This window comes from Mesoplodon mirus (assembly GCF_964341445.2).
Source record: "Mesoplodon mirus genome assembly, chromosome: 16".
In the NCBI taxonomy this organism is placed as follows: Eukaryota; Metazoa; Chordata; class Mammalia; order Artiodactyla; family Ziphiidae; genus Mesoplodon; species Mesoplodon mirus.
Genome location: NC_138992.1, coordinates 76,684,475 through 76,709,695, shown reverse-complemented (window position 1 = coordinate 76,709,695; position 25,221 = coordinate 76,684,475). Strand labels below are relative to the sequence as shown.

At 39.1% G+C, this 25,221-nt stretch overlaps 1 protein-coding gene across 1 annotated transcript in view; it reads left to right on the top strand.

Annotated features, from left to right (window-relative positions):
- The window catches only part of SNTG1 (syntrophin gamma 1), a 397,584-nt gene that overhangs the window by 248,826 nt on the left and 123,537 nt on the right, over positions 1–25,221 (top strand). The window contains exons 6-8 of the mRNA XM_082601780.1: positions 2,917–2,974; positions 3,791–3,834; positions 3,928–3,969. Of these exons, the coding sequence (XP_082457906.1) occupies positions 2,917–2,974; positions 3,791–3,834; positions 3,928–3,969 (144 nt within the window). The remainder of the gene's footprint in view (positions 1–2,916; positions 2,975–3,790; positions 3,835–3,927; positions 3,970–25,221) is intronic.

Genomic DNA, 25,221 nt, shown 5'->3' with positions numbered 1-25,221 from the left:
CACATTATTTGATTTCTGTCTGGAAAACTTTGAATATCCCCAATTAGGTTCAGAACTAAATCTAATTTACTTTAATAGAGCTGGACTGCTCTCACATTTTATTCAATAAATGAAGGCACTGTGATTTTACGTTCCAATTTTATCCCCTGAGTTTTGTCTTAAAATTAGCTCTCTTAATCATTTAATGAAGTGATCTCCTTAAACTATCTTAAAAATTCCCTCAGAGCTCCAAATGTCTGATTGAAGAAATAAAGTTAAAAAGAAACACCTTTGGACTCAAACCATTCAAATTTCAGGAGAAATTTTACATATAAAAGGAAAATGTTGATAAAATAGGGGCTAGTTATATCTTATTATTAAAAGATATTTATAAGTCTCAGGTGTTGAGGGAAGAATGGGATTGCTGAGCTGACCCTAAGAAGATCGATATCTCTAGACCAACGTTGAGGAGAGGTTTCCCACTGTCCCACCATGGTAACCTGCATTAAAAATCTGAGCACTGAGAAAATCTTTAAATTCAGTAGTGCAAGGACAGAAAACTGTGAGAAGCAAAATCAGTTAAAGGAAAATGCTCTGATGACAACCACCAACCTGGAGTGACATAAACAGCATTCTTCTCTGCCCCCAAATATCTGAACCATAATATCTGGATGAGTTTGTTTTCTCTTTCTATCATGTAAAACTTCATCAGTGCTGGATTTATATTAGCTAACCAGCATCTTATTCTAAGAAATGGAGATGTATTCTTAATTTTTTTTCCAGTTTCCAAGGATCTCTAGAAACTATCTGCAACCGTGCATGTTTGATTTCATTGTTCACCATCTTAGTTTCTCCTTAAGATCATGAGCCTTTTAATGAGCTGTTGGATTCTCTTTGCTAGTATTTTGTTGAGGATTTTTGCATCTATGTTCATCAGTGATATTGGCCTGTAGTTTTTCTTTCTTTGTGACATCTTTGTCTGGTTTTGGTATCAGGGTGATGGTGGCCTCGTAGAATGAGTTTGGGAGTGTTCCTCCCTCTGCTATATTTTGGAAGAGTTTGAGAAGGATGGGTGTTAGCTCTTCTCTAAATGTTTGATAGAATTTGCCTGTGAAGCCATCTGGTCCTGGGCTTTAGTTTGTTGGAAGATTTTTAATCACAGTCTCAATTTCAGTGCTTGTGATTGGTCTGTTTAAATTTTCTATTTCTTCCTGGTTCAGTCTCGGAAGGTTGTGCTTTTCTAAGAATTTGTCCATTTCTTCCAGGTTGTCCATTTTATTGGCATATAGTTGCTTGTAGTTATTGCTCATGATCCTTTGTATTTCTGCAGTGTCAGTTGTTACTCCTCCTTTTTCATTTCTAATTCTATTGATTTGAGTCTTCCTTTTTTTCTTAATGAGTCTGGCTAATAGTTTATCAATTTTGTTTATCTTCTCAAAGAACTAACTTTTAGTTTTAATTGATCTTTGCTATTGTTTCCTTCATTTCTTTTTCATTTATTTCTGATCTGATCTTTATGATTTCTTTCCTTTGCTAACTTTGGGGTTTTTTTGTTATTCTTTCTCTAATTGCTTTAAGTGTAAGGTTAGGTTGTTTATCTGAGATGTTTCTTGTTTCTTGAGGTAGGATTGTGTTGCTATAAACTTCCCTCTTAGAACTGCTTTTGCTGCATCCCATAGGTTTTGGGTCATCATGTTTTCACTGCCATTTGTTTCTAGGTATTTTTTGATTTCGTCTTTGATTTCATCAGTGATCTCTTGGTTATTTAGTAGTATATTGTTTAGCCTCCATGTGTTTGTATTTTTTACTGTAATTGATATCTGGTCTCATAATGTTGTGGTCTGAAAATATACTTGATATGATTTCAATTGTCTTAAATTTACCAAGGCTTGATTTCTGACCTGAGATATTTCACCCTGGGTAAGACAGTTTTCAGTATTTTATTTATCACGCCGCTTCTTAATATCCCAGAAGTAGAAAGGACTACTTGCCAAGAAAAGCTTGAAAGCCACTACTGTTCTCTACAACTACTGCCTATCTTATATTTAAATATATTGACAACTCAGTGCTAAAATTGGACATTCATGGGAAAAAAATGTATGTTCTAAAATAATTTTTGTCCTTGAAGGAAAAAAGTCTTAGGAGGTTTACTTATTCTGAAGCTACAGAAACCCCAATGGAAATTTAGATTATCTTTTCAACTACCCATGTTAAAGTGCTGTACTTGTTTTCTACATGAAATCTTATGCTTTAATGCACTTACTTGATTTTTCAACTATTGCTTTCAACCTTCTCAAATCTGTTATATAAAAACCATAAGTTTATGCAGTTACTTCAGGGATTTATTTTATTTCCATCCACATAAGTTTAGCTTACTTATTTTTCTTTATTTTTTCTATCTTATTTGGTCAATTAGACAAAGCACTGTTGCAATATTCTTGTCAGTTTACTGTATTCTGTTAATTGTTTAGTATGCACTTTCACACAAAGAGGAATATAATGACCCCTTCCCCATCAGGCATATACACAGTCTGGTTTTTTGTACCAATTTGTGTATGTAGTCTCTCCAGCCATGCAGCATCCAAGGGATGGAAATACATAATTATCTACTGTTTGGAACCCTAAGTAAGAATTTCTACCATGGGCAGCCCTGCTACACACTGGAGGAAATGCTTTCTTAAGGAATCACCAATCTTAATTTAAAAAATTGAAATTTTCAAAGTCAACTGCTATTAATTATTTCATGTCACTGAGAAATTCTAAACAGATAAGTTTCTTGGGAGGACAATCTATTTGGTAGAAAAATTCCAGGGGTCTATTTTAATTCTATTTGGTGTCCATTCATATGCTGTTCATAACTTGTATAGCTTCCTAACTAAAGGCTGTGTATTTAATTTTTCAGATTAAAAAGCACGATATATGATTTTCTCTTTTCAGGGGGGAGCGGAACATAACATTCCAGTTGTCATTTCAAAAATCTCCAAGGAGCAAAGAGGTAAAGTGTTAAGAGGGCTGTCCTGTGAGTCACTGTCACTGAGGAACAAGACAATAGTTAGAATCATAAATTTGTATGGGACTGACCAGCTGGGTTCCCATGACCAGGCAGCACATGACGGTTCTGACTGCCAAGTCCAAGTCCTTTACCCGCCCGGCGGGCAGGGAGGGAAGACAGTAGAGCAGGTGGCTGTGTGTGAGCCAGAGATTGCATGACTGCACAGTGTCTCATTAACAAGTAAGCGTAGAAACGGCTCTGATGCTTACAAGTCACATCAGTTACAGGCAACTCCAGTTATATATTTTTTTTCAGTTTTCATATGCAATTTAACTCAGCCCTTCATATGAAATTTCATCCAGGAAAAACTCTGAAGATGTAAACCAACTGTTACAATGACCAAAATCACTGAGACAGCCTAGTGTCTAAAAAGGAACAGGGAGCTCATTCCATTGCCGATGGAGTGAATGTCTAGCTCTAAACGTGTTCATAGATGCCTTAATGCTCTCATAAGAACATGAGAACGTTTAGTCCTCCATCCAGAAGCGTGGCCAATTTCTGGCAACTAAGATCTGAAATGATAGAATGAAATGGAACTATCACAGCATGTGTTTCAATTCAGCTCATGTTTCAATCATAGGAGTTGAATCATGTGATTGTTTTTGCATTTCTATTACCTGTGTATCTTTTAAGATGCTACCCGTATAAAACAATTCATTTTTTTCTCTTTATCAGTTTTGAGTTTATTTAATTAAAAACTCTTTCATCTGTGTGAAGAAAGTAGACGATGCCTAATCAATGGTCCTTCTCCATTCACAGCTGAGCTCTCAGGACTGCTCTTTATCGGGGACGCAATTCTGCAGGTATACACCTTACCATTATTTTCCATGTGCAACCAAAACATAAAGTCAATTCACAATATACCACGTGAAGCTGTGTCTCTCTTTCCATTGCAGATAAATGGGATTAATGTAAGAAAATGCAGACATGAAGAAGTGGTGAGTTTCCTTTACTTTTTCATAATATCATAATTTTCCCCATGTGCAAATGCGGATTTAGGGCATTGCTGGAAACTTTCCATTTTAGTCATTAGGAAATATGACGCTGGTCCAGTGTGCTATCAGACTGTCGGATAACCTCTTACTTGGTGTTTGGTTTTTGTTTTTTGTACATTAGAAACAGATCAGTGAGTATCACTAAGAACAAAATGTAATTCAAAGAAATACTTAAGGAGGGCCGTTTGCTATGTTTTCCAGTTTTTCAGTTAATTCCTACTAGTCCATGTCCACTAAGTGTATCTCTAGGTGAAATATATCTCTAAACCTTTGCAAATGTTTAGAAGCTTATAAACAATAAAATTTATGTTTGTAAAATTTCATCTAGTAGCTGGGGCAATGGGAAGAGCATGTAAAGACCGTGTGTGTGTGTGTGTGTGTGTGTGTGTGTGTGAGAGAGAGAGAGAGAGAGACAGAGACAGAGACTGAGACAGAGACACAGAGACAGAGACGACATTTAGAGATGCTTCATCTCAAGGCTCACAGGTTCAGCTCACTAGACAGCTACACAGAAAGATCAGCCGTGTCTACCGTGGTATTTTCTTGGATGTTGGTCACGTGCAGATTTGAAGCCCGGCCTCAGATACTTTCATTCACTCAGCTTATGTGACCCAGGAATTTGTATTTTAACAACGGGCCCAGCAGTTTCACTGTCAGCGGCCTCTAATCTACACCTTGGGAGAAGCTGGCAGGTTGAGCAGCTTCTGTGGAGCTGAGAGAGGACATAAAAAATGATGCAGAAAAGAACAGCCGGTGTCGGGCGTTTGGGAAACGTTTTTCACGGCTAATTCAATAACATTCATAGAACCTTCCCTGAATCTCCATATCAGCTCACAGGGGAAAGGAGCGAGGAGAAAATATGCCTAAAGGTTTGTACTCAAGGGTCAAACAAAATGAAAATACCGTAAGCCTTTGGCTTCTCGCAGCTCCAGTTCACTTGGTTTGTGAAGACGTTGCCCTGCTACTATTTGGAGAAAACTCTTCTGATATATTTACATATTTCAGGCCTCAAAGAGGCAACTCCGAGCATCTGAAAAGCCCCAGCTCCACAAGCAGAGCTGCTGGAGAGCGTTCTCTGTGGGACAGGCAAGGTGTGTCCATATTCATCGCTCGGTTTTTCTCTCAAAAATCCTACTTGATTTTTGAAAAATCACCCCGTGGTGAACCTCGCATAAAATATACGTACTTCAGATCTCAGGCTTATGTCAAATAGGTACAGGGAAAAGCAATATTTGAGAACAGAGTTTTAGACAAATGAGAAGCAGCACATCACAGACCACTCAGCTCTGAATATCCACAAATTTCAAATATAGCCCTGTAAGCAAAGATATTTTAACTGTAGTCTTTTTTCAAAACTACAACGTGATTTTAAATTCATTGTCCAGGGAGCAAAAACAAGTGCATTCTCTTCCCAAACCGCACGCTGTTCCATGGAGTCCTGTTTGCAATTTGCCCTTCAGAGGCAAGCAGCAAGCTTACACTTACTGTGATGAGGCTTTGATTAAACAGAGCCACGTGGCCTGAAAGATTAGAATGCGCTAATCATGCCACTTCTGAATGGTGTTCATTCTGTTTCAAAGAAGAAGGTTTTAAGATTGTATTGCAAATTGCACGTGGCCCTTCACAACAAACTTTTACTCTTTTGAGAGGTTTAACCATATCAGCTTTGAAGTGAAGGTAGTGATATTCTCATTTGCTTCCAATCTTTCACTTTGCAACAGTGATTAGGTGCTTTTGTCTTCACTGCTAATTATCTAAGCAAACAGACTGACTTACACCTCAGTGGGACTGAGATATTAATTAAATGTTTAAGAAGGGACTTATATGGGCAGAAAGATCACCGCAAGCTCAGAGGTGTGGATGGTTTTAAGTACCATGCTGACGGACCACATTCCTCATTCTAAGTCAGGGCCCCCAAAGGCCCAAATTCAGAAAGCAACCCCGGAAGGTATGACAGTAGGCTGTTTGTGCCTGTGACTTTCTTTTACTCACCTACACTATTCACCGCCATTGTTAGAAGTCTGCATCATTCGTAGATGCCTTCAACGGTGTAGCCGTAGCTTCTGTGATGGAGCTAGCTACAGGCTTGATCTGTGTGGCCGGGGATCCCTGCTCTCCGCGTGGGCACTCAGTGGACTGTTGTTAACAGATTCTTTAGCTAAATAACTAGAATTAGGTCACCACGGCATCTGCGTCTGTATGTTTCTCCTGTCTGAGTGTGCGATCATCAATTCTGGGCTTCACCCACACCACCCCGGGCATTCTTCTTGCTAGAAGATTGTGAAGGAAGAAAAGCTACCAGTTTCCTGACCAAGAAAGATTAGAGCAGGTGCCAGCTTTGAGACCGAAAAAGAGTTTCATCTGTTTTTTGTTTTTATGGTCTTACTGATAGAAAACATTAGATAATTAGAACTGCAAATAACCATCACCCTGATTCTGAATTTGTGACTTTGAACCAAACTCTAAAATTGTGTAATTTTTACAGGAGCAGAATGAATAAATCAGATTATTTAAGTTAAAATGATATATTCATGCAATGAAAACAAATTTTGACAAACGAAATACAAAATGTTGTTTAATAACATTTTACTTGTTACGATATATGCTTAACTTAATTCAAAATTTTCATTGGAATTTTCTTTTTTAGCTTAGATTAATCAGAAAATAAAATTACAAGAGTTACATCATATCAGCTGAAAATGAGGCATTATTTTATATATTGGAACCACTTAGGAGATTTTATGAGTTATCAAGGAACATATTTAGGATGTGATATGGGAACATAAAGCATTTTAGATCTTGGCAAAACGCTTAAATTGTCATTGAGTAACATATCATGTTTCACCTAACTGCTAACAATTCTCAATTTGTTTTCAGTTTGGAAATAGGTTTTGAGGTCTAATGGATTAAGATTTTCCTCCAGAATTCTGACTGCAGTGGACTCTTTTTCTTTGAATTAACTACCACAGAGGAAAGCCATACATGAAATCACTTGACTTTTAATATTTCCCACCAGTTTGGGAAGGGTTAAGCGCAAAGACAAAAAGGTGTTAACTACTGTTTATTGTATCTCTGATTTTAAAAAGTAATAAAATATCTAGAACTTGCCTAATTTACATCCTTAGGTTTTCACTGACACCCTTAGGAGTTCCTTCTCTGCTGGACCCACAGGTCTGTCCCCTAATTAGGCTATGAATAGAGACAGCCCAGGTGACAAGTTCATTAACTGCATGCTCTTTACTCCTGGCTACTGATTCCCATCAAATCCCTATCTGTTGTCCTACACAGACTAAAGACCCGTTTCACAGCGCCCTCGATCATGAGACAAAGCCAGGCCAGGTAAACCCTTCCTTAGTGGAGCACCAGCCAATTCCCACCCAGAGGAATCTGCAGGGAGGACACACAGCAGAAAGCCCAGGTAGACCCTGTGTACAGAGAAGAGGGAGTGACCGGCGGGGTATAGACAGGCGTGTGGACATCACCACCCCCCAACAAAGACGCTCCCCCATCACTCTCCTGCCCCACACATCAGAGTGAGGAGGGGAGGTGTGTGTTATCCAGATTATACAGTTCTCACATAGCTGACATTTTATTTTCAGAATGATCAGACTGAAAGGCAAGGAGAAGAAGGTGTCTGAGGATGGAAATTTGAACACCTAAGTTAGAATTTTTGTTACAGGTATTTTCCAGATGTCTGATGATCATAAAGGGCCTACATTTCTCTGACCCTCATTTTTTGTCTGAAAGATGAAGCGTCTGAAATAGATGTATTTTGCAGCTCACTTATGAAAAAGTGCCTGGGAATGTGTGTGTTTTTTCTCTTTTTCAATTTTAATAGACTTTATCTTTTAGAAGCCTTTTAGGTTTACAAAATAATTGTGCAGAAAGTTTTCTCCCCATCTTGTCTCACACAGAGTATCCCCTCTTACTAAGATCACAGACTGCTGTCGACATTTCTTACAGTTGGTGAACCGCTACTGATGCATCACTTTTTTTTTTTTAACATCTTTATTGGAGTATAATTGCTTTACAATGGTGTGTTAGTTTCTGCTGTATAACAAAGTGAATCAGCTATACATATACATATATCCCCATATCTCCTCCCTCTTGCGTCTCCCTCCCACCCTTCCTATCCCACACCTCTAGGTGGTCACAAAGCACGAAGCTGATCTCCCTGTGCTGTGCGGCTGCTTCCCACTAGCTATCTATTTTACATTTGGTAGTGTATCTATGTCCATGCCACTCTCTCACTTTGTCATAGCTTATCCTTCCCCCTCCCCATGTCCTCAGGTCCATTCTCTACATCTATGTCTTTATTCCCATCTTGCCCCTAGGTTCTTCAGAACCATTTTTTGTTTTGTTTTGTTTTTTAGATTCCATATATATGTGTTAGTATACGGTATTTGTTTTTCTCTTTCTGACTTACTTCACTCTGTATGACAGACTCTAGGTCCATCCACCTCACTACAAATAACTCAATTTCATTTCTTTTTATGGCTGAGTAATATTCCATTGTATGTATGTCTCACATCTTCTTTATCCATTCATCTGTCGATGGACACTTAGGTAGCTTCCATGTCCTGGCTATTGTAAATAGAGCTGCAATGAACATTGTGGTACATGACTCTTTTTGAATTATGGTTTTCTCAGGGTATATGCCCAGTAGTGGGATTGCTGGGTCATATGGCAGTTCTATTTTTAGTTTCCACACCCAGTTTTCCCCATTATTAACATCCCACATTTTTACATTACATTTCTTACAAGGACTAAACCAGTACTGATACATTATTATTAACAAAAGTCTATACTTTCTTCAAATTTCTTTAGTTTTTACCTAATACTTATTTTCCCGTCCCAGAATTGCATCCGGATTACACATCACATGTAATTATGTCTCCTTTGGCTCCTCTGGTCTATAATAGTTTCTAGGAATTCTTTTTTGATAACTGTTACACTTTTGAGGGCGACTGGTCAGGTATTTTGCAGGCTGAATCTCGATTTGGAGTTTTCCAATTTTTTTTGTGTGATTAGACTGGGCTTATGTGTTATCACGTGCACCTCCCGTCATGACTGCATCACCAGCACCTGGATGAGGAAGAATCTGCCAGGTTTCTTTTTTTTTTTTTTTTTTTTTTTTGCAATACACGGGCCTCTCACTGTTGCGGCCTCTCCCGTTGCGGAGCACAGGCTCCGGACGCACAGGCTCAGCAGCCATGGCTCATGGGCCCAGCCGCTCCGCGGCATGTGGGATCTTCCCGGACCGGGGCACGAACCCGTGTCCCCTGCATCGGCAGGCGGACTCTCAACCACTGCGCCACCAGGGAAGCCCATCTGCCAGGTTTCTTACTCTGTGGTTCTTGTTCCCTTTCCATGCTGTGCTCCTTGGAAGGAGATCCTACGCTTAGTGTGGAACATGCTCTACCTCCACAGGGGTGGACTGTCTGCGTACATTCCCTGGAATTCTGCTCCATAGGAGATTTGTCTATTCACCTCAATTTTTCAAATTTCTTCAGTCATTTTGACAGATCAGTGTGGATTGTGGATACTTCTTTTATACTCTGGGCTATAAGCTCTTCCAGTTGGTTTTAGTGTTGCTTTGAAAAGTCCTTGGGATTTTTTTTTTTTTTTGGAGCACTTTCTCAGTTTCTGGCACTAAAAGATGTTTCAGGCTCATCTTGTACATTTCCTGCCAGTCCAAGAATCAGCCATTCCTCCCAGAGGCCCTGCTTCGCTTTGTTAGAGAATGTTTGAGAAACCACATTCTGGGAGCTGGCGTACTCATTGCTTGTGGAGTAGCTGTGCCTTCTAGGCCCCTCAGCTCACAGAACAGGAGGCATGTGTGTGTGTGTGTGTGTGTGTGTGTACTGAATTGCTCACATACCTACTCTGTACCTACATTAAGCTACACGTGAGTTTACATGGCTGCCGCTAAGGGAACCTGTCATCACACACACAGTCCTAGCCTCCTCCCCTTGCTTATGTGGAGCCTCCCACCAACAGATGCTACACCATCTGCCGTCTGCTTATTTAATTGTTCTAATCCAGTACATACGTACAGCAGGATCAGGACAGTTAACCCACTCCCTAGTGGGAAAACTTGACTAGGCAGAGGATTGATGTACTGTTCTTTTTTGCCTTTAGTCTTGCAGATTTCATTAATTTCCAGATTCACTTAGGTCAGTTCCACTCTCCTAAGCCCTTCAGTGAGGTTCTTTCAGATGTTCGTAATACATTCAGATTCTCTTGTCATATCCTGCATTCAATTGTGATATCCCTTAACCGCCAAAATGATTTTTTTAAAGATTTGCACACATTAAGGCTCACTCACCTTATAGCTGCAAATTCTACAGGTTTTGACAAGTGCATAATACCATGTATCCACCATTACGACGTCCTACAGAATAGTTTCACTGCCCTCAGCTATTTCCTCCCCACATCATGGTCCTCCAGAAATGACCATTTCACTGTCTGTATAGTTTTGCCTTTATCAGAATGTCATATAATTGAAATCATAGAGAATATAGCCTTTTCAGAATGGCTTCTTTCACTTAGCAACGTGCATTTAAGAATGATTCATGTCTTTTAGCTCTTGATAATTTATTTCTTTTTGAGCACTGAATAATATTTCATGGTCCAGGCAATGGAATATTAAGCAACTTCACTACAGTTTTTAAAAAAATCAATTTACCTATTGAAGGACGTTGTGCTTACTTCCAGTTTGTGGTGATTATGAATAAAACTGTTATAAATATTTGCAGGCAGGTTTTTGCATGGACATAAATTTTAAATAAATTGAGTATAACTTAGGAGGTGTATTGCTGAATTATATGGTAAGATTATAGTTAGTTTACAAGAAACTGCCAAACTGTCTTCCAAAATGGCAGTACCATTTTGCACATCTACTAACAATAAAGGAGAGTTCCCATTGCTCTGTATCCTTACCAGCAATTGGTACTTTCAGTTTTGTGGATTTGAACCATGTGTGCAGTGGTATCTCATTGCTATTTTAATTTACAATTCCTTAATGACAGATGATGTTGGGCATATGTTCATATGCTTATTTGCCCTCTTTGTATTTTCTTTGGTGATGTCTATTCACATACCTTGCCCACTTTTAAATTCAGTTGTTTGTTTTCATGTTGAACTGAAAAAAAGCACCTAAACTAGAAAGTTTTCCTGGTGTGTTCTGTCACATATTTAATGAAGGAACGGAACCAATCCTCCACAGTCTTGTCTAGAATATACAGGCAGAGGCAACACTTTCTAAGTCATTCTTTGATGCCAGCATTATCCTAATACCAAAAACGATTTTAAAAACATTACAGAAAAACAAAATTAAGACCAATACATCTTAACAAAGTTCTTTATATATAATTGGAGATAGCTCCTTGTTTGTATCGGCTACCACATCAAATATATGTTTTAAAAATATTTTCTCCCTCTCTGTGGATGGGTTGCCTTTTAATTTTCTTTAAAAGTATATTTTGCAGAACATAACTTTTTTTTCTCTTTATTAATTTTATTTATTTATTTATTTGGCTGTGTTGGGTCTTCTTTGCTGCATGCGGGCTTTCTCCAGTTGTGACGAGCGGGAGCTACTCTTTGTTGTGGTGCGCAGGTCTCTCATTGAGGTGGCTTCTCTTGTTGTGGAGCACGGGCTTCAATAGTTGCAGCACGTGGGCTCAGTAGTTATGGCACATGGGCTTAGTTGCTCCGCGGCATGTGGGATCTTCCCAGACCAGGGCTTGAACCCGTGTCCCCTGCATTGGCAGGAGGATTCTTAACCACTGCGCCACCAGGGAAGCCCAGAACAGAACTTTTTAATTGTAATAAAGTCCAACGCATGAATTATTTCATGGCCATAAAGATGGCTTTATCTCCTTCTTTAAGTCAATGTAACTCTATTTTACATTATTGTCATATTACACTAGCCTGGACTTCCAGCATAATTTGAATATTCATTGTGAGAAAATATGTCCTTTCCTTGTTCCTGGTCTCAGTGGGAACGGGTCTGGTTTCTCATCATTAAGTATGATATTAGCTGTGGGTGTTTTGTAGATGTTCTTTATCAAGTTGAAGAAGTTCCCCTATATTCCTTGTTTTCAGGCAGTCTTAATCATGGATGTATGTTGAGTTCTTTCAAATGCTTTTTCTGCATCATTTGATATGACCATACTTGTTTTGTTCTTTAAACATTTGATGCATAGGTTACATTGATTGAATTTACACTATTGAATCATCCTTGCTTACCTGGAATAAACCCACCTGGTTGTGATATATAATTCCTTTTATAGATTGTTGGGTTTGATGTGCTAGTAACTTTTTGAAGGTCATTGCATAAATTCTAATAAGATATATTGGTCTTAATTTTGTTTTTCTGTAATGTTTTTAAAATCGTTTTTGGTATTAGGATAATGCTGGCATCAAAGAATGACTTAGAAAGTGTTGCCTCTGCCTCTATATTCTAGACAAGACTGTGGAGGATTGGTTCTGTTCCTTCATTAAATATGTGACAGAACACACCAGGAAAACTTTCTAGTTTAGGTATTGATTTTCGGTTCAATTTATTTAATACATATAGGCCATTTCAGAATATCTATTTCTCCTTGTGTGAGTTTTAGTAGTTGTGTCTTTCAAAGAATTGATCCATGTCACCGAGGTTATCAAAGTTGTGGGCATAGAGTTGTTTGTAGTATTCTACTATTAGCCTTTTCTTAATGTCCATGGGATCAATAGTGATGACCCCTCTTTAATTTCCAATATTGGTAATTTGTATCTTCTCTATTCCTTGATTAATCTGGTTAGAGGTTTATCACTTTTTATTTATCACTTTAAAGGACAGGTGTTTGGTGTCATTGACTTTTCTCTGTTGTTTTTGTTTGCTTGTTTTCCATTTCACTAATTTCCTGTGTGATTTTATTATTTGTTTTCTTCTTTGTGTTTTGGGCTTTGACTGCTCCACTTTTTCTATTTCCTATAATACAAGCTTAGATCATTGACTTTAATCATCTTTATGAATATATGCATTTAATGGCATACATTTTTCTCTAAGCACAGCTTTCCACAAATTTTGAAGAGTCCTATTTCATTTTTATTTAGCTCAAAGTATTTTTAAATTTCTCTCCAAACTTCTTCTTTGACTCCTGTGTTATGTAGAAAGGTATTCTCCAAATATTCGGGGACCCTCAAGCTATCTTTCTGGTACTGCCTACTAGTTTAAATTCCTTGTTGTCTGGGGGCATAGTTTGTATGATTTATATTCTTTTTGATTTGTTAAGTTTTGTGTCGGGCCTAGAATCTGGTCTATCTTTGTGAATGTTCCATATAAGCATGGGAGGAATATGCATTTTGCTGTTTTTGGACAGAGTGTTCTGCAAAAGATAGGAGTCCCTCCTTATCTGCAGTTTCACTTTATTTGGCATCAGTGACCCAAGGTCAACCACAGTCCAAAATTATTAACTAAAATATTCCAGAAATCAGCAATTCCTAAGTTTTCAACCGTGCGTCATTCTGAGGACGGTGATGAAATCTCACTATGTCAGCTCCGTCCTCACAGGACGGGAATCATCCCTCCGTCTGTGTTCCAGTTCAGTCACTCAGCAGTCACGGGGGTAGCAGGTCGACTGTCTCCCGGGGTCACAGTGCTTGTGGTCAGGCGACCTTTATTCTACGTAATAATGGCCCAAACGGCACGAAGAATGATGCTGGCAATTCGGATACAGCAAAGAGAAGCTGTGAAGTGCTTCCTTTAGGTGAAAAGGTGCAAGTTCTCAACTACATAGAGGGCAGTAAGGACTCTCCCATCAGTGAACCTGTGAAGAGGGAAAAGGAAATGTGTGCTACTTTTGCTGCTGCACCTGGAGCTGCACAAGTTATAGTCAGTGTGTGATGAGCGCTTAGTTAAGATGAAAAAGGCTTTACATTTGTACAGGAAGATATTTTGAAAGAGAGAGGCCACGGTCGCCTGACTTTTATGGCAGGATATTGTTCTAGTTGTTCTATTTTATTATTAGTTACTGTTGACAGTCGCTTACTGTGCCTCCTTTATAAATTCAGCTTTATCACAGGTATGTATGTACAGGAGAAGACATTGTATATACAGGGTTGGGTACCATCCAGGGTGTTGAGCATCCCCTGGGACTTGGAACGTGTCCCCTGGGGATAAGGGAGGGCTGCTGTGAACCAGTTTGAAGGATAGTGTTGTTTACTTCAACTGTGTCCTCACCGAATCGCTGCCCATCTGAGCTCACAATTCTTGAAAGAGTGCTGTTGAGGTACACAACTCCAGTAGTGGAGATGTTCGTTTCTCCTTTCAGTTCTATCAGTTTTTGCCTCACATTTTTTGATATTTTGTTGTTAAATGTTTAGCATGACTTCATATCATTGGAGGTTCTACTACTTTATTATTATTTATTTCCTCACTTTAACCTAGATAATTTTTCTTGTTCTCAAGTCTGCTTTGTGTGTAATTGATATGTCTCCTCCAGCTATGTTGATCAGCGTTAGCAAAATACATTTTTCTATATGCCTTTAACTTAAACCTAACAGTCTTTATATTAAAATGTTGGGTGTTTTTGGTAGAACCTAGAGTTGGGTCTTTTATATCCCATTGACAGTTTCTGTTTTATAATTGATATATTTAGACCATTCAAATATAAAGTAATTACTGATAAACTGTATTAATATCCACCATGTTTAAAACTCTTTTCTATTTGTTGCATATTTGTTCTTTGTTTCTCCCATCACCACCCTAATTCTTTTTTGACTTCTTTGGTTTAAATTAAGCTTTTTATGTAAAAGAGTCCATTATATCTCTTATCTTATTGTATCAATTATACTTTAAAAACATTAAGTGTTTGACTTAGAGTTTCCAATATGAATTTTAAATGAATCCACATGCACTTTCAAATAGCCCTGTACTGCTTCTTGCATAACTCAGGTACCTAATAACAGAATATTCCTGAGTTATCTTTCTCATATATTATGGACATTGTTGTCATTCATAGCACTTACTGTATTCTTCAATAAAACCATACATTGTTACTATTATTATTTTAAACTAAAACTTGTTTCCAATCAAACAAGAATAAGAAAAATAAAATATTTTACTTTCATTTATTCCTTCAGCTCTTGCTTTCCTTATGTTGATCTGAGCGTTGACATATTTTCCTAAACCCTAAAGAAATTCTTCTAACACTTCTGGCAGTACAGGGCTTCTGGAAAGGCACTCTCTGTTACTGTGTATCTGATACATTTTTTTATTTCTCCACTTTAGGAGAATGATTTCACAGGATATAGAATTCTGAGTTTATGCTTTTCTATTTCAACACTTTGAATATTTCACTTCACTCTCTTCTTGATTTCATGATTTCTGATAAGAAGTCAGCTATAATCCTAATCCATGTTCCACTATAGGTAAATTTTCCCCCAACTCAATGGCTTATTTCAGAATTTTTTCTTTGTCTTTGATTTTCTGCAGTTTGAGTTTCTGTAGTAAGTACCCAAGAGAAATAGCATATAGCCACACAAAAACCTGTACACAAATGTTCAGGGCAGCATAATTCATAGTAGCCAAAAAGCAGAAACAACACATTAACTGATGATGGATGAACAAAATGTGGTATATCCACATAATGGAATGTTATTTGATAATAAGAAGAATAAGTACTGATACAGGGTAAAACATGGATGAACCTTGGAAAACACACTAAGTAAAAGAAGCTATTCACAAAAGACCACATACTGAGTGATTTCATTTGCATGAAATATCCAGGTAGGCAGATCCATAGAGACAGAAAGTACATTAGTGGTTGCCTAGGGCTGGGGCAAGGGGGTCATGGGAAGTGAGTGTGGATGGGTTCAGGGTCTCTTTCGGGTTGGCAGAAAATGTTCTAAAATAAGATCATGGTGATGGTTACATAGCTCTATGTATATACTAAAAACCACTGAGCTGTCTACTTTAAATTGGTGAAATCTTAAACAAATATCTTAAACAATCCATCATTTTAAAATCACATTTTTTGTGTGAAGGCAACTTTGCTCCTTCCTACCTGAGCATGTTTCTCTACCCATTGCTTCAACTTTGTGAGCCGATACCTTCCAACATGCTCATTTCCTATATGTTTAAAAAATTGTCGTCTATCATGCACAACAAACAAAACTGAATAGAAAACAACAAGATATCACCATAAACCTATTAGAATAACATGACTCAAAGAATCAACAGTACAAAATGCTGGTGAGGATGTGGAGCAACAGGAATATTCACTCATTGCAGGTGGAAATGCAAAATGATGAAGCCACCATGAAACACTACTCGATGGTTTGTTACAAAATGAAGTATTATCATACAACCAAGCATGCACATTCACAAGTATCTACCCAAGAAAAATGAAAACATATGTTCACACAAAAATATGTACAGGAAGTTTTAGTGAAGATTTTATTCTTAATCACCAAAAACTAGAGCCAGTCAACAAGTCCTTCAACATATGAATGGATAAACAAACTATCCTACTACCACAAGTGGAATACTCTTCAGTAATAAAAAGGAATGATTGTCTCAACCAATGCATAAAAAACAATTGACAAAATTCAACACCTTTTCCTAATAAAAATAAGAAACTGGGAATAGAAGAAAACTACCTCAATATAATAAATGCTTTATATGAAAAGCCCACTGTTAACATCATACTCAGTAGAAAAAGACAAAAGGCTTTTTCTCTAAGATCAAGATAAGAAAAGAATGCCTACTTTTACCACTTCTACTCAACATAGTACTAAAAGTATTAGCCATGCAATTAGGCAAGAAAAAGAAATAAAAGACATCCAAATTAGAAAATAAGAAAAAAGAATATCTCTGCTCACAAATGACATGATTTTATTTTTAAATTATTCTTGGAGAGTTTAAATTTTACTAAAAGGAAAAAGATAATAAAGAAACTGTCAGGTAAAATATAGAATTACACTGTGCTATGAAACCACTCTTTATGTAAGCAATTGTCAGGATTCTTCTACTTCTGAGATTTAGTTGGAAACTTAGGAGTAGAGGGATTGGTAGAGATGCTTTTCTTCTGGGCCCCAGCAATACTTTGTCTACTGTGAGTCTTAGTGGCTCTGAATTAGCTACTTAATACAGATGACATAATTTTATATGTAGAAAATGCTAAAGAATTCACTAAAAACTATGGGAACTAATAAAAAATCTCATAAAAGTTATTGGATGCAAAATAAACTCACAAAACTCAGTTGCATTTTTATACAGTAAAATGAACAATCTGAAAAGGAAATTAAGAAAACAATTCCATGTATAATAACATCAAAAAGAATAAAATATTTAGGAAAAAAAGGGGATCAAGGAGTCAAAAGATTTGTATACTGAAGACTACAAAATGTTGCTGAAAGAAATAAAGAAGAAATGGAAAGACATCCCATATTCATGAATTGGAAGATGTAATTTTGTTAATATGTCAACACAACCCAAATCAGTCTACAGATTCAATACAGTCTTTAACAAAATCCCAATGACTTTTTTTTTCCAGAAAAAAATAGAGAAATAGAAAAATCCATCAAAGGACCACAAAGATCAAACCATAAAGGACAATGAATAGCCAAAACAAAATTGTTGGTCTCACACTTTCAAAACTTATTATAAATCTACAGTGACAAAATTATGTGGTACTGGCATAAAAGCAGATATAAACTGATGGAATAGAACAGAGATCCCAGAAATAAACCCTCATATGTATGGTCAAATGATTTTTGACACAGTTGCCAAGACCATTCAATGGGAAAAGGACAGTCTTTTCAACAAATGCTGTTGGACCCTTCCCTTTCATGGTATAAAAAATTAACTCAAAGTAGACCAAAGATCTTAATGTAAGACCTAAAACTATAAAACTCTTAGAAGAAAACAGTGGAAAAGCTTCAAGACACTGGATTTGGTAATGATTTGTTGACTATGACACCAAAACACAAGCACCAAAAGGAAAAATAGAGACATACAATGGAATACTATTTTGTCATAGAAAGAAAGCTAATCCTGTCAAATGGGGCACCTGAATGAACCTTGAGGACATTATGCAAGTGACAGAAGCCAGACACAAAAGGTTAAATTCTGTAGGATTCCACTTATATGAGGTCTCAAGTGAAGTCAAACTCATAGGAACAGAAAGTAGAATGGTGTTTGCCAGGGGAGGGGTGGGGGAGAGGAAATGGGGAGTTTTTTAGAGAAGACAGAGTTTCACTTTTGCAAGAAGAAAATTTTCTGGAGATCAAAACAATGTGAGTATGCTTAACACTACTGAACTGTACACTTAAAGTGGTTAAAATGATAAACTTTAGGTTATGTGTATTTTACCACAATTAAAAATGTAAAAGAATGAAGAGGTCACATAAAAATTCAGACTTGTGGCTTTTCCTGAAAAAGTTAGATGCTCTGGCAGCTCTAGGCCTACACATCTTCCCTGTTTTCCACAGTCTCCATCCTTCCTTGCCCGCCTGTTTGCCTGTTCCTTAAATTCGATGGTTATTATCAGCCATTTCATTCTTCTCACCACTAAAGCGACTTTCTAATCACCAGTTTGGTGTTTTCTGTTTTGTCTTGCCTTTAAGACTTCTGGGATAATGCCCTTCTCTTTCTCCAAAATGTAAATTGTATCCATTCAGAGTATACAGTTGACCCTCGAATGAGGCAGGCAGTGGGGGCACCTACCCCTCCACCGCCCAGCCCACCCGACCCCCAGCCCCGTGTAGTTGAAATCTGTATTCTGCTCTCTCGGCCTCAGAAACAAAAGAATTGATCTAGACAGTCTGGACAGAATCAGGACTCCAACCCTAGTTCTCTTGTTTCCACATATCGGGATCTCTAGTCAAACACAAACTTTTCCCCACACTTAGTGAATTCCAAGATTGTGAAATGAAAATACAGGTACTATACTTATTGGAAAAAATTTGCGTATGTGTGGACTCGTGCAGTTCAAGCAGGTATTGTTCAAGGGTCACCTGTATTTTCAAATCTCGCCTTCTTCCTCTTTCTCCGAGTTTAGTCATGTGTTTGTATGGCTGAAGTTTTGGGGATTCATCCTGTGTCAAACAGCCATGTTATTTAAATGTTGGGAGTCCTCCTTCCTTGTCCAGTGGCTCTGAATGTATGTCTGGTCAGATACCTCTATTTCACGGATGTTCCATATATTTATTGAGTAAATCTATTAATAGAGTATTTCTATTATAGAAGTACAGAGAAGTTCTATCATAAAGTATTTACATGAAATTCTTAACGTTTCAATTAACCGAATTATTTTTTCTACTGTTAGCTAACATTTATTAAGTAAATACAAGGTTCCCAGCTCTTCTCTAAGCATTTTACTGAAACTAAAACACTTCATCTTCATAAACTTGTTAGGTAGAAATGACTATTACTATTGTTTCACGGAGGAGAAAGACGTGTCATAGAGAAATTAAATCAATTGCCCGGGGTTATACAGCTGGCAGATTATGGCAATAGAATTCAAACGAATGGAGCCTACCTCCAGAGTTCACATTTTAACAAGTACATGCCATTTAGAGTAAATAGTTTGGGAGTGATTTTCTTATAGTAATCTTTCTTCTGAAGACGATATAAAAATTAAAGTTCTTGGCTGCTTTTTTTTCTTTTTCTTCCGGAATGTGACAGAGTTTGGGTGCTGAGGGACTCTCCTGGTTATTCAGGGCTCTGATCTGAATGTGAGTCTCATCTGATGCTCCGTATCTGTCGTGTGTGTCCTGTGCTTTCTCCCCTGCGGCCTCTGCAATGGTTTTCTCAGTGCCTCTCCTCTGCCTGTGTCCCCGGGGGTAGCATTCTTGGCTGTTTGCTTTACCCCATCCAGCTCTCCTCCGCCTTGCCAATGTCCCTGATGGTTCACTTACCCTCATCTGCAGAGGCATGAGATTTGTACACCCTACACTGCAGGGCCCCTCCGGCTGCTTCCCCAGCAGCCCGATCCTGAGCGCAGCCCCACTGTGGCTCCCACGCCCTCCAGCATCTCCGCCGCCGTGGTCCTCTGTGGCAGGGTGGCCGTGGAGTTCTGCTGCTGCTGGGCTCCCTGCTGCCTTGTTCCTCTGTTGAAAATTTCCCCAAGTCCCTGATTAAATCCCCCTGTCCGAAATACCTAGTTTCTATTGACCAGATCTTGACAATTATAGATATTTATATTTCAGGTTTTCCTGGGCTCTTAATAAATGTGGCTCTATTTTTCTTTGGAGAAGTTCAGTAAATGCTTGTTGATTAGGATAATAAATTGGATGAGGAAAAGTTATAAAAATAGATGGATTCCTAACTATGGAGGCTATGACATAGTAAGACCTTAATCTACCTGAGGAAAGAACACATGTCAAACATCTGGAAATTGAACATTACGCCTTGTTTTAACTCACCAGACTCAACTTCACAAACCCTTGCATCGAACATTCTTAAAGTCACTCACTCTGCACCAACCCCCTGCAGCCTGCCTTCACCCCACACACATTTATACTCACTCTGACTGTGGAGTCCAAGTTAGTCTGGCAAATATTATCTTATTTTCCTTCCTTGAGGTCTTTTCCCGCATGGACAAATGTAACTTTGGGCCACCCCATGGTCAGGTGCGTGCAGCCGCCTTTGGGATGGATACAGCCGCTTTCCATTCACTGACCTGAGATATCTTGAAAACATACGGGAGAGAAATATGTCTACATCCATTGCAGCAGTTGGAGCCGTTGTGCCTGGTTTACTTAAAGTTATCTACCGTTACCTGGAGAGGCTCCCAGGCGAATGGACAAGTGCCAGACACTGCAGCATCATAAAAAACCCAAGCAGTAAATGGAAATGAACTCTTAGTTAGCATTAAAGTAATTGGATGAAGTATACTCTTGGCGTGAAAATGTTAGCAACATAAAGTTACGAGAAAACATCTATAATATCTAAAGTGTTTCTTTCACACTGACTTGATGTTGACCCTCTGGTCGAAGACGTTTTATATTCTTCATGGAAGTATATTTTGATGATCAGATATAGAATATTTCGCGTGGTCTAAGAATGATTAGGAATTTTTTTACTTTCACAACAGAAATCAGCCTGTATTTAACAATAAAAAAATATTTCGTTGAGGAAGTTACAGGTTGTGAAAATGAGGGCACACACAGTTGTTTTTAAAGTGACGTAGCTCAAATACTGTGTGAGAGACACAAAACCATGATTAGCATTATTTTTACTAACAAGTATTGGGTATCCAGTGTACATATCACATCTCTTGGATAAAACAATCATATTAGAAACTCTGTTGCTCCCTGTATAGAGTTTATCCTTTAAAATGACAACGGCCACAAAACAGAGCCTCATTAGTTTGAAGGCATATGATATAAGCTACCATACACAGCATACAATATAAGGCATTATCAGGTGCTTCTGTGAGACAATATATAAAATTTGCTTTATTTTGAGATTTTTGTACTTTCTCCCCATAATTACTTATGCTCCATCTCTTCAAGGAATGTGAAGTTTATGCTTATTGGGTAGCAAATAACTTGGACCACATCAAATGAAATTCAAAACCTATACCCCTTCCCTTCATTAAACCCACTGAGGTGACACATGAAGGACAAGAGGCTGCACCAGGTCCTCCACTTTGTTGCTCTGGACGTAACGTGATGAATCTTAGCAACACTCTGAGATGTTTCCTCCTCAACGTTTGGGATAATGATATATATCTCCCAGTTGCTTCAAAAAGAGCCGGATGATTTGCTTGGGAGTTTCTTTGGCCAAGCAACGTCAAAGAGAAGGCATGCCTGATTATTCTTTTTTTTTTTTTCTTTTTGCGGTATGCGGGCCTCTCACTGTTGTGGCCTCTCCCGTTGCGGAGCACAGGCTCCGGACGCGCAGGCCCAGCGGCCATGGCTCACGGGCCCAGCCGCTCCGCAGCATGTGGGATCCTCCCAGACCGGGGCACGAACCCGTATCCCCTGCATCGGCAGGCGGACTCTCAACCACCGCGCCACCAGGGAGGCCCCTGATTATTCTTAACGGGGCCCTTGACAAGGCTGCTGTCAGCCAGCGCCGTGGTTTCTGCTCAGCGATGAAATGGCACAGTATTTCCGTGAACAGAAACCGTGCTGGGCCTAGAGTTCCAGCCCCACACGGCACAGACACACGGACCGAGTCTCCCGTTCATGGAGCCCAGGTGGGAACGGTCTGCAGCACTGTTGGAGCGACGTCCCCGTCTGGTGATCTGAGAGCTGCTGCCCCATCAGTCTCTTTTCCCTACCCGACCTGTGCTGGGCAGGTGCTCTGTCTGGGGACCTGGCTGCCCAGGTTGCTATGACAACAGAGAAATAATAGATGTGGAAGTAAGAGCAGCTTTTCTCCTCCTCTCGTTACTGACAAACGTGAACTCTTATCCTGCTCAGGACTTCAGATATAACTAAGGCGGGTGGAGTGAAGAAAAGGGGGTTTCAGCGACAGGGGTCTCGGGCAGGGAGCCAGGCGTTCCTCACCACCTGCCTTTCAAAGGCAATGCTGGGGAGAATCACAGTCAGTAGTTTTCTCCAACACTGTTTCATCTGAAAGTACGCTTTGCGAGCTCACATGCCCTCAGTGAACCCTCATTCTTCTAAAATCTCTAACTGAACATAAACCATTTCAATTTTATGACTCAAGATTTCTGAAATTGGCATTCACTCACTTGAATTTATTTAAACAGGTAGACCTTAAAGTCCCTGTTAACTCAACCATTGTTCTGCGGTCACACAAGGTACGCAAGGTTCCAGACGGCCTCTGACACGATGCAGCTTTAAGACAAGACAGGCTAATATCCGGGCACCAAACTATGTTTAACATCTTGTCACGATCAGCTTACCCTCTCCCTGAAGTGTCTTTAGGTTGAGACAATGGTGCATGTGGGCTGGAGAGGAATGGGGTGAGCATGAGGTCTGAGCCTGAAGCTAAGTGACTGATGCAGAGACTCCCAGACAGTCTTTTTTGTTTTCTGTTTTTGTCACTCAGGTAGCAGGTGGCAGAGTGTCCTCTGGGACTCCTTTGAAAAGAAAAAGGGTTCAAAGTGGAAGAGGAGATTTGAGAGAAGTTCGAGGTGACAAAATAAAAAGGCAATAAGTTTATACTTTTGCTAAGGGCCATCCTTACATATTCTCAGTAATTTCCATATGAGTAAGATGGGGGCACACACAACTTCCAGACAAGGTCCATGCATCTCATAAAGTGATAAATATGTTAATGGCTTTTATAATTGTCCTGTCTCCACCATTTTTATGTGTGATAGATTTCTCTGAAGACTGAAATTTGAAGTGATTATGAAGTAATAAAATGTATCTATTTTTTCATCATGTATTTAGCAACATATAAGGCAGATTATTTTCTCCCTACTCATTTAACACATTATATTTGAGACACACATCTATTGTCAAGTATTTGAAATCACCAGACTCTCAGAGAAACCACTGTTTTCCTGTGGCAGGACAGCTGTGTTTCTCCCCCTGCAAACGTCAGTTGCCAAGGAAATGCTGGCAGAGCCAGCCTGGTGGCCCTGCAATGCTGCTAACGATATCCAAGTATTTATGCATCGCGGGGGGACTGGCATCTAAAATCCAAAGTTACGTATTTAAATGACTCATGCAGTAGAATGAGATGAAAGCCTATGGGAGGAAGCAGCACTCCAAGCAGCTCTACAGTATTTACTCCTTAGTCCTATGTTGTGCAAACGCGCTGTGATGATGTGTATAAACAAATACTTAGCAACTGTGTGTACTGCAGCTACAGATCCAATGTGGGTGACACCGCGTCTCGCTTTGGTTTTCACGTCTTGACAATTCATTTTGTACGAGATGATCTTATACAGAATTCTATAAAAATAAGGCAAAGTGTTATGATTTCTCTCCTTTCCTTCAAGAATTCCACTTAAATCTGGTGCACTGTTTGCAAACTAGACATCCATGTAGCTGTGGTTAAGCTTATGGATTTAGAATAAATATGTGCATTACTTACTTCCGTCTAATGTGATTATACGAAATGTTGTCATCTGTATGGGACATTATTTTTAAGCATTCTGGTTTTTCTTGGATGAATGTGAAGATGTTCTTTACTTCACTTGTCTGCCTCAAGTATATCGTAACCACGGCCTATAAGAAATATGCTCCGTGTTTTTACCCTGGAATGGATGTCTTTTCTCCCTCTTCCTCCAAGATTCGAACTGACCGTACGTTAATATGCAGTGACTGCATTTTATAAACTTAATTTTCTATCATCTAAGGAAGACGGGGGCCATTCAAACAAAGGTCTGACTTAATTAAACATTTTAAGGCCTCAGTAAACGTTTGATTACACTTGGTGTGGTAAGTGGACCTTTGCTCATTTGAAAAGTCGCTGATGCCCTCCGCGGTGTGACCAGCGAGAGAAGTGTGGAGGCAGAGGCACAGCTGCTGAGACCTTCACGTTGGGGGCAGGTTCGGCCATGCCTGTGTTTGTTCTTATCCCGCTGAGCAGTGAGGGAGGGTGCGGAGCGTCAGTGGCATCAGCGCTCTAGCTGAGTGACCAGAGACACACTGTGACGCCTGCTGTTGCTGAGTAGATTTGGGTCTGAGTAATTTCCACTCGCTCTTCACTTTTTAAAACCTTCCTGATCTCTTTCTGCTCCTTTTAATTTATTGTAAGCATCTGTCTTCTCACTGATGATTGTCTCTAGAACTAAAGGGCTTTATCATCCTCCTGTCAACACTGCACCTGCTATATCACATGTGTGGTGTTTGAACGTGTTAGATGCTCGATGTACGTTTGTGCATTAACTGAAATTCTGTACTCATCTGTCCTGATGCACAAGAAAGTACTTTAAGCAAATGCAGTCTCTGCAATTTAGAGGGAAGCCACTGACGCCTGGGAGACTCTCTCCCAGCACCTTCTCAGACCCAGGCGGCATGGAGGTGGGCAGAGCTGGAGTCCACAGGTAAAGGGACAGGTGGGCTCTGACACATGGTGAACAGCTGCTCCAGGTCTCAGTGAGAGTCAGAACTGCTTCCTAAGGAATTGTTTAAGCTTTACCATTAACCTTTCTGGGCAGTGGCCCAGTGGGAAGAAGGGGGAACTCACTTACTCATGTAGTTTTACTTCTCAGTCTGTCACATATCAGATGTTATGCTTGAGCAGGTCACTTCACTTTTGAATATTTTCAAATT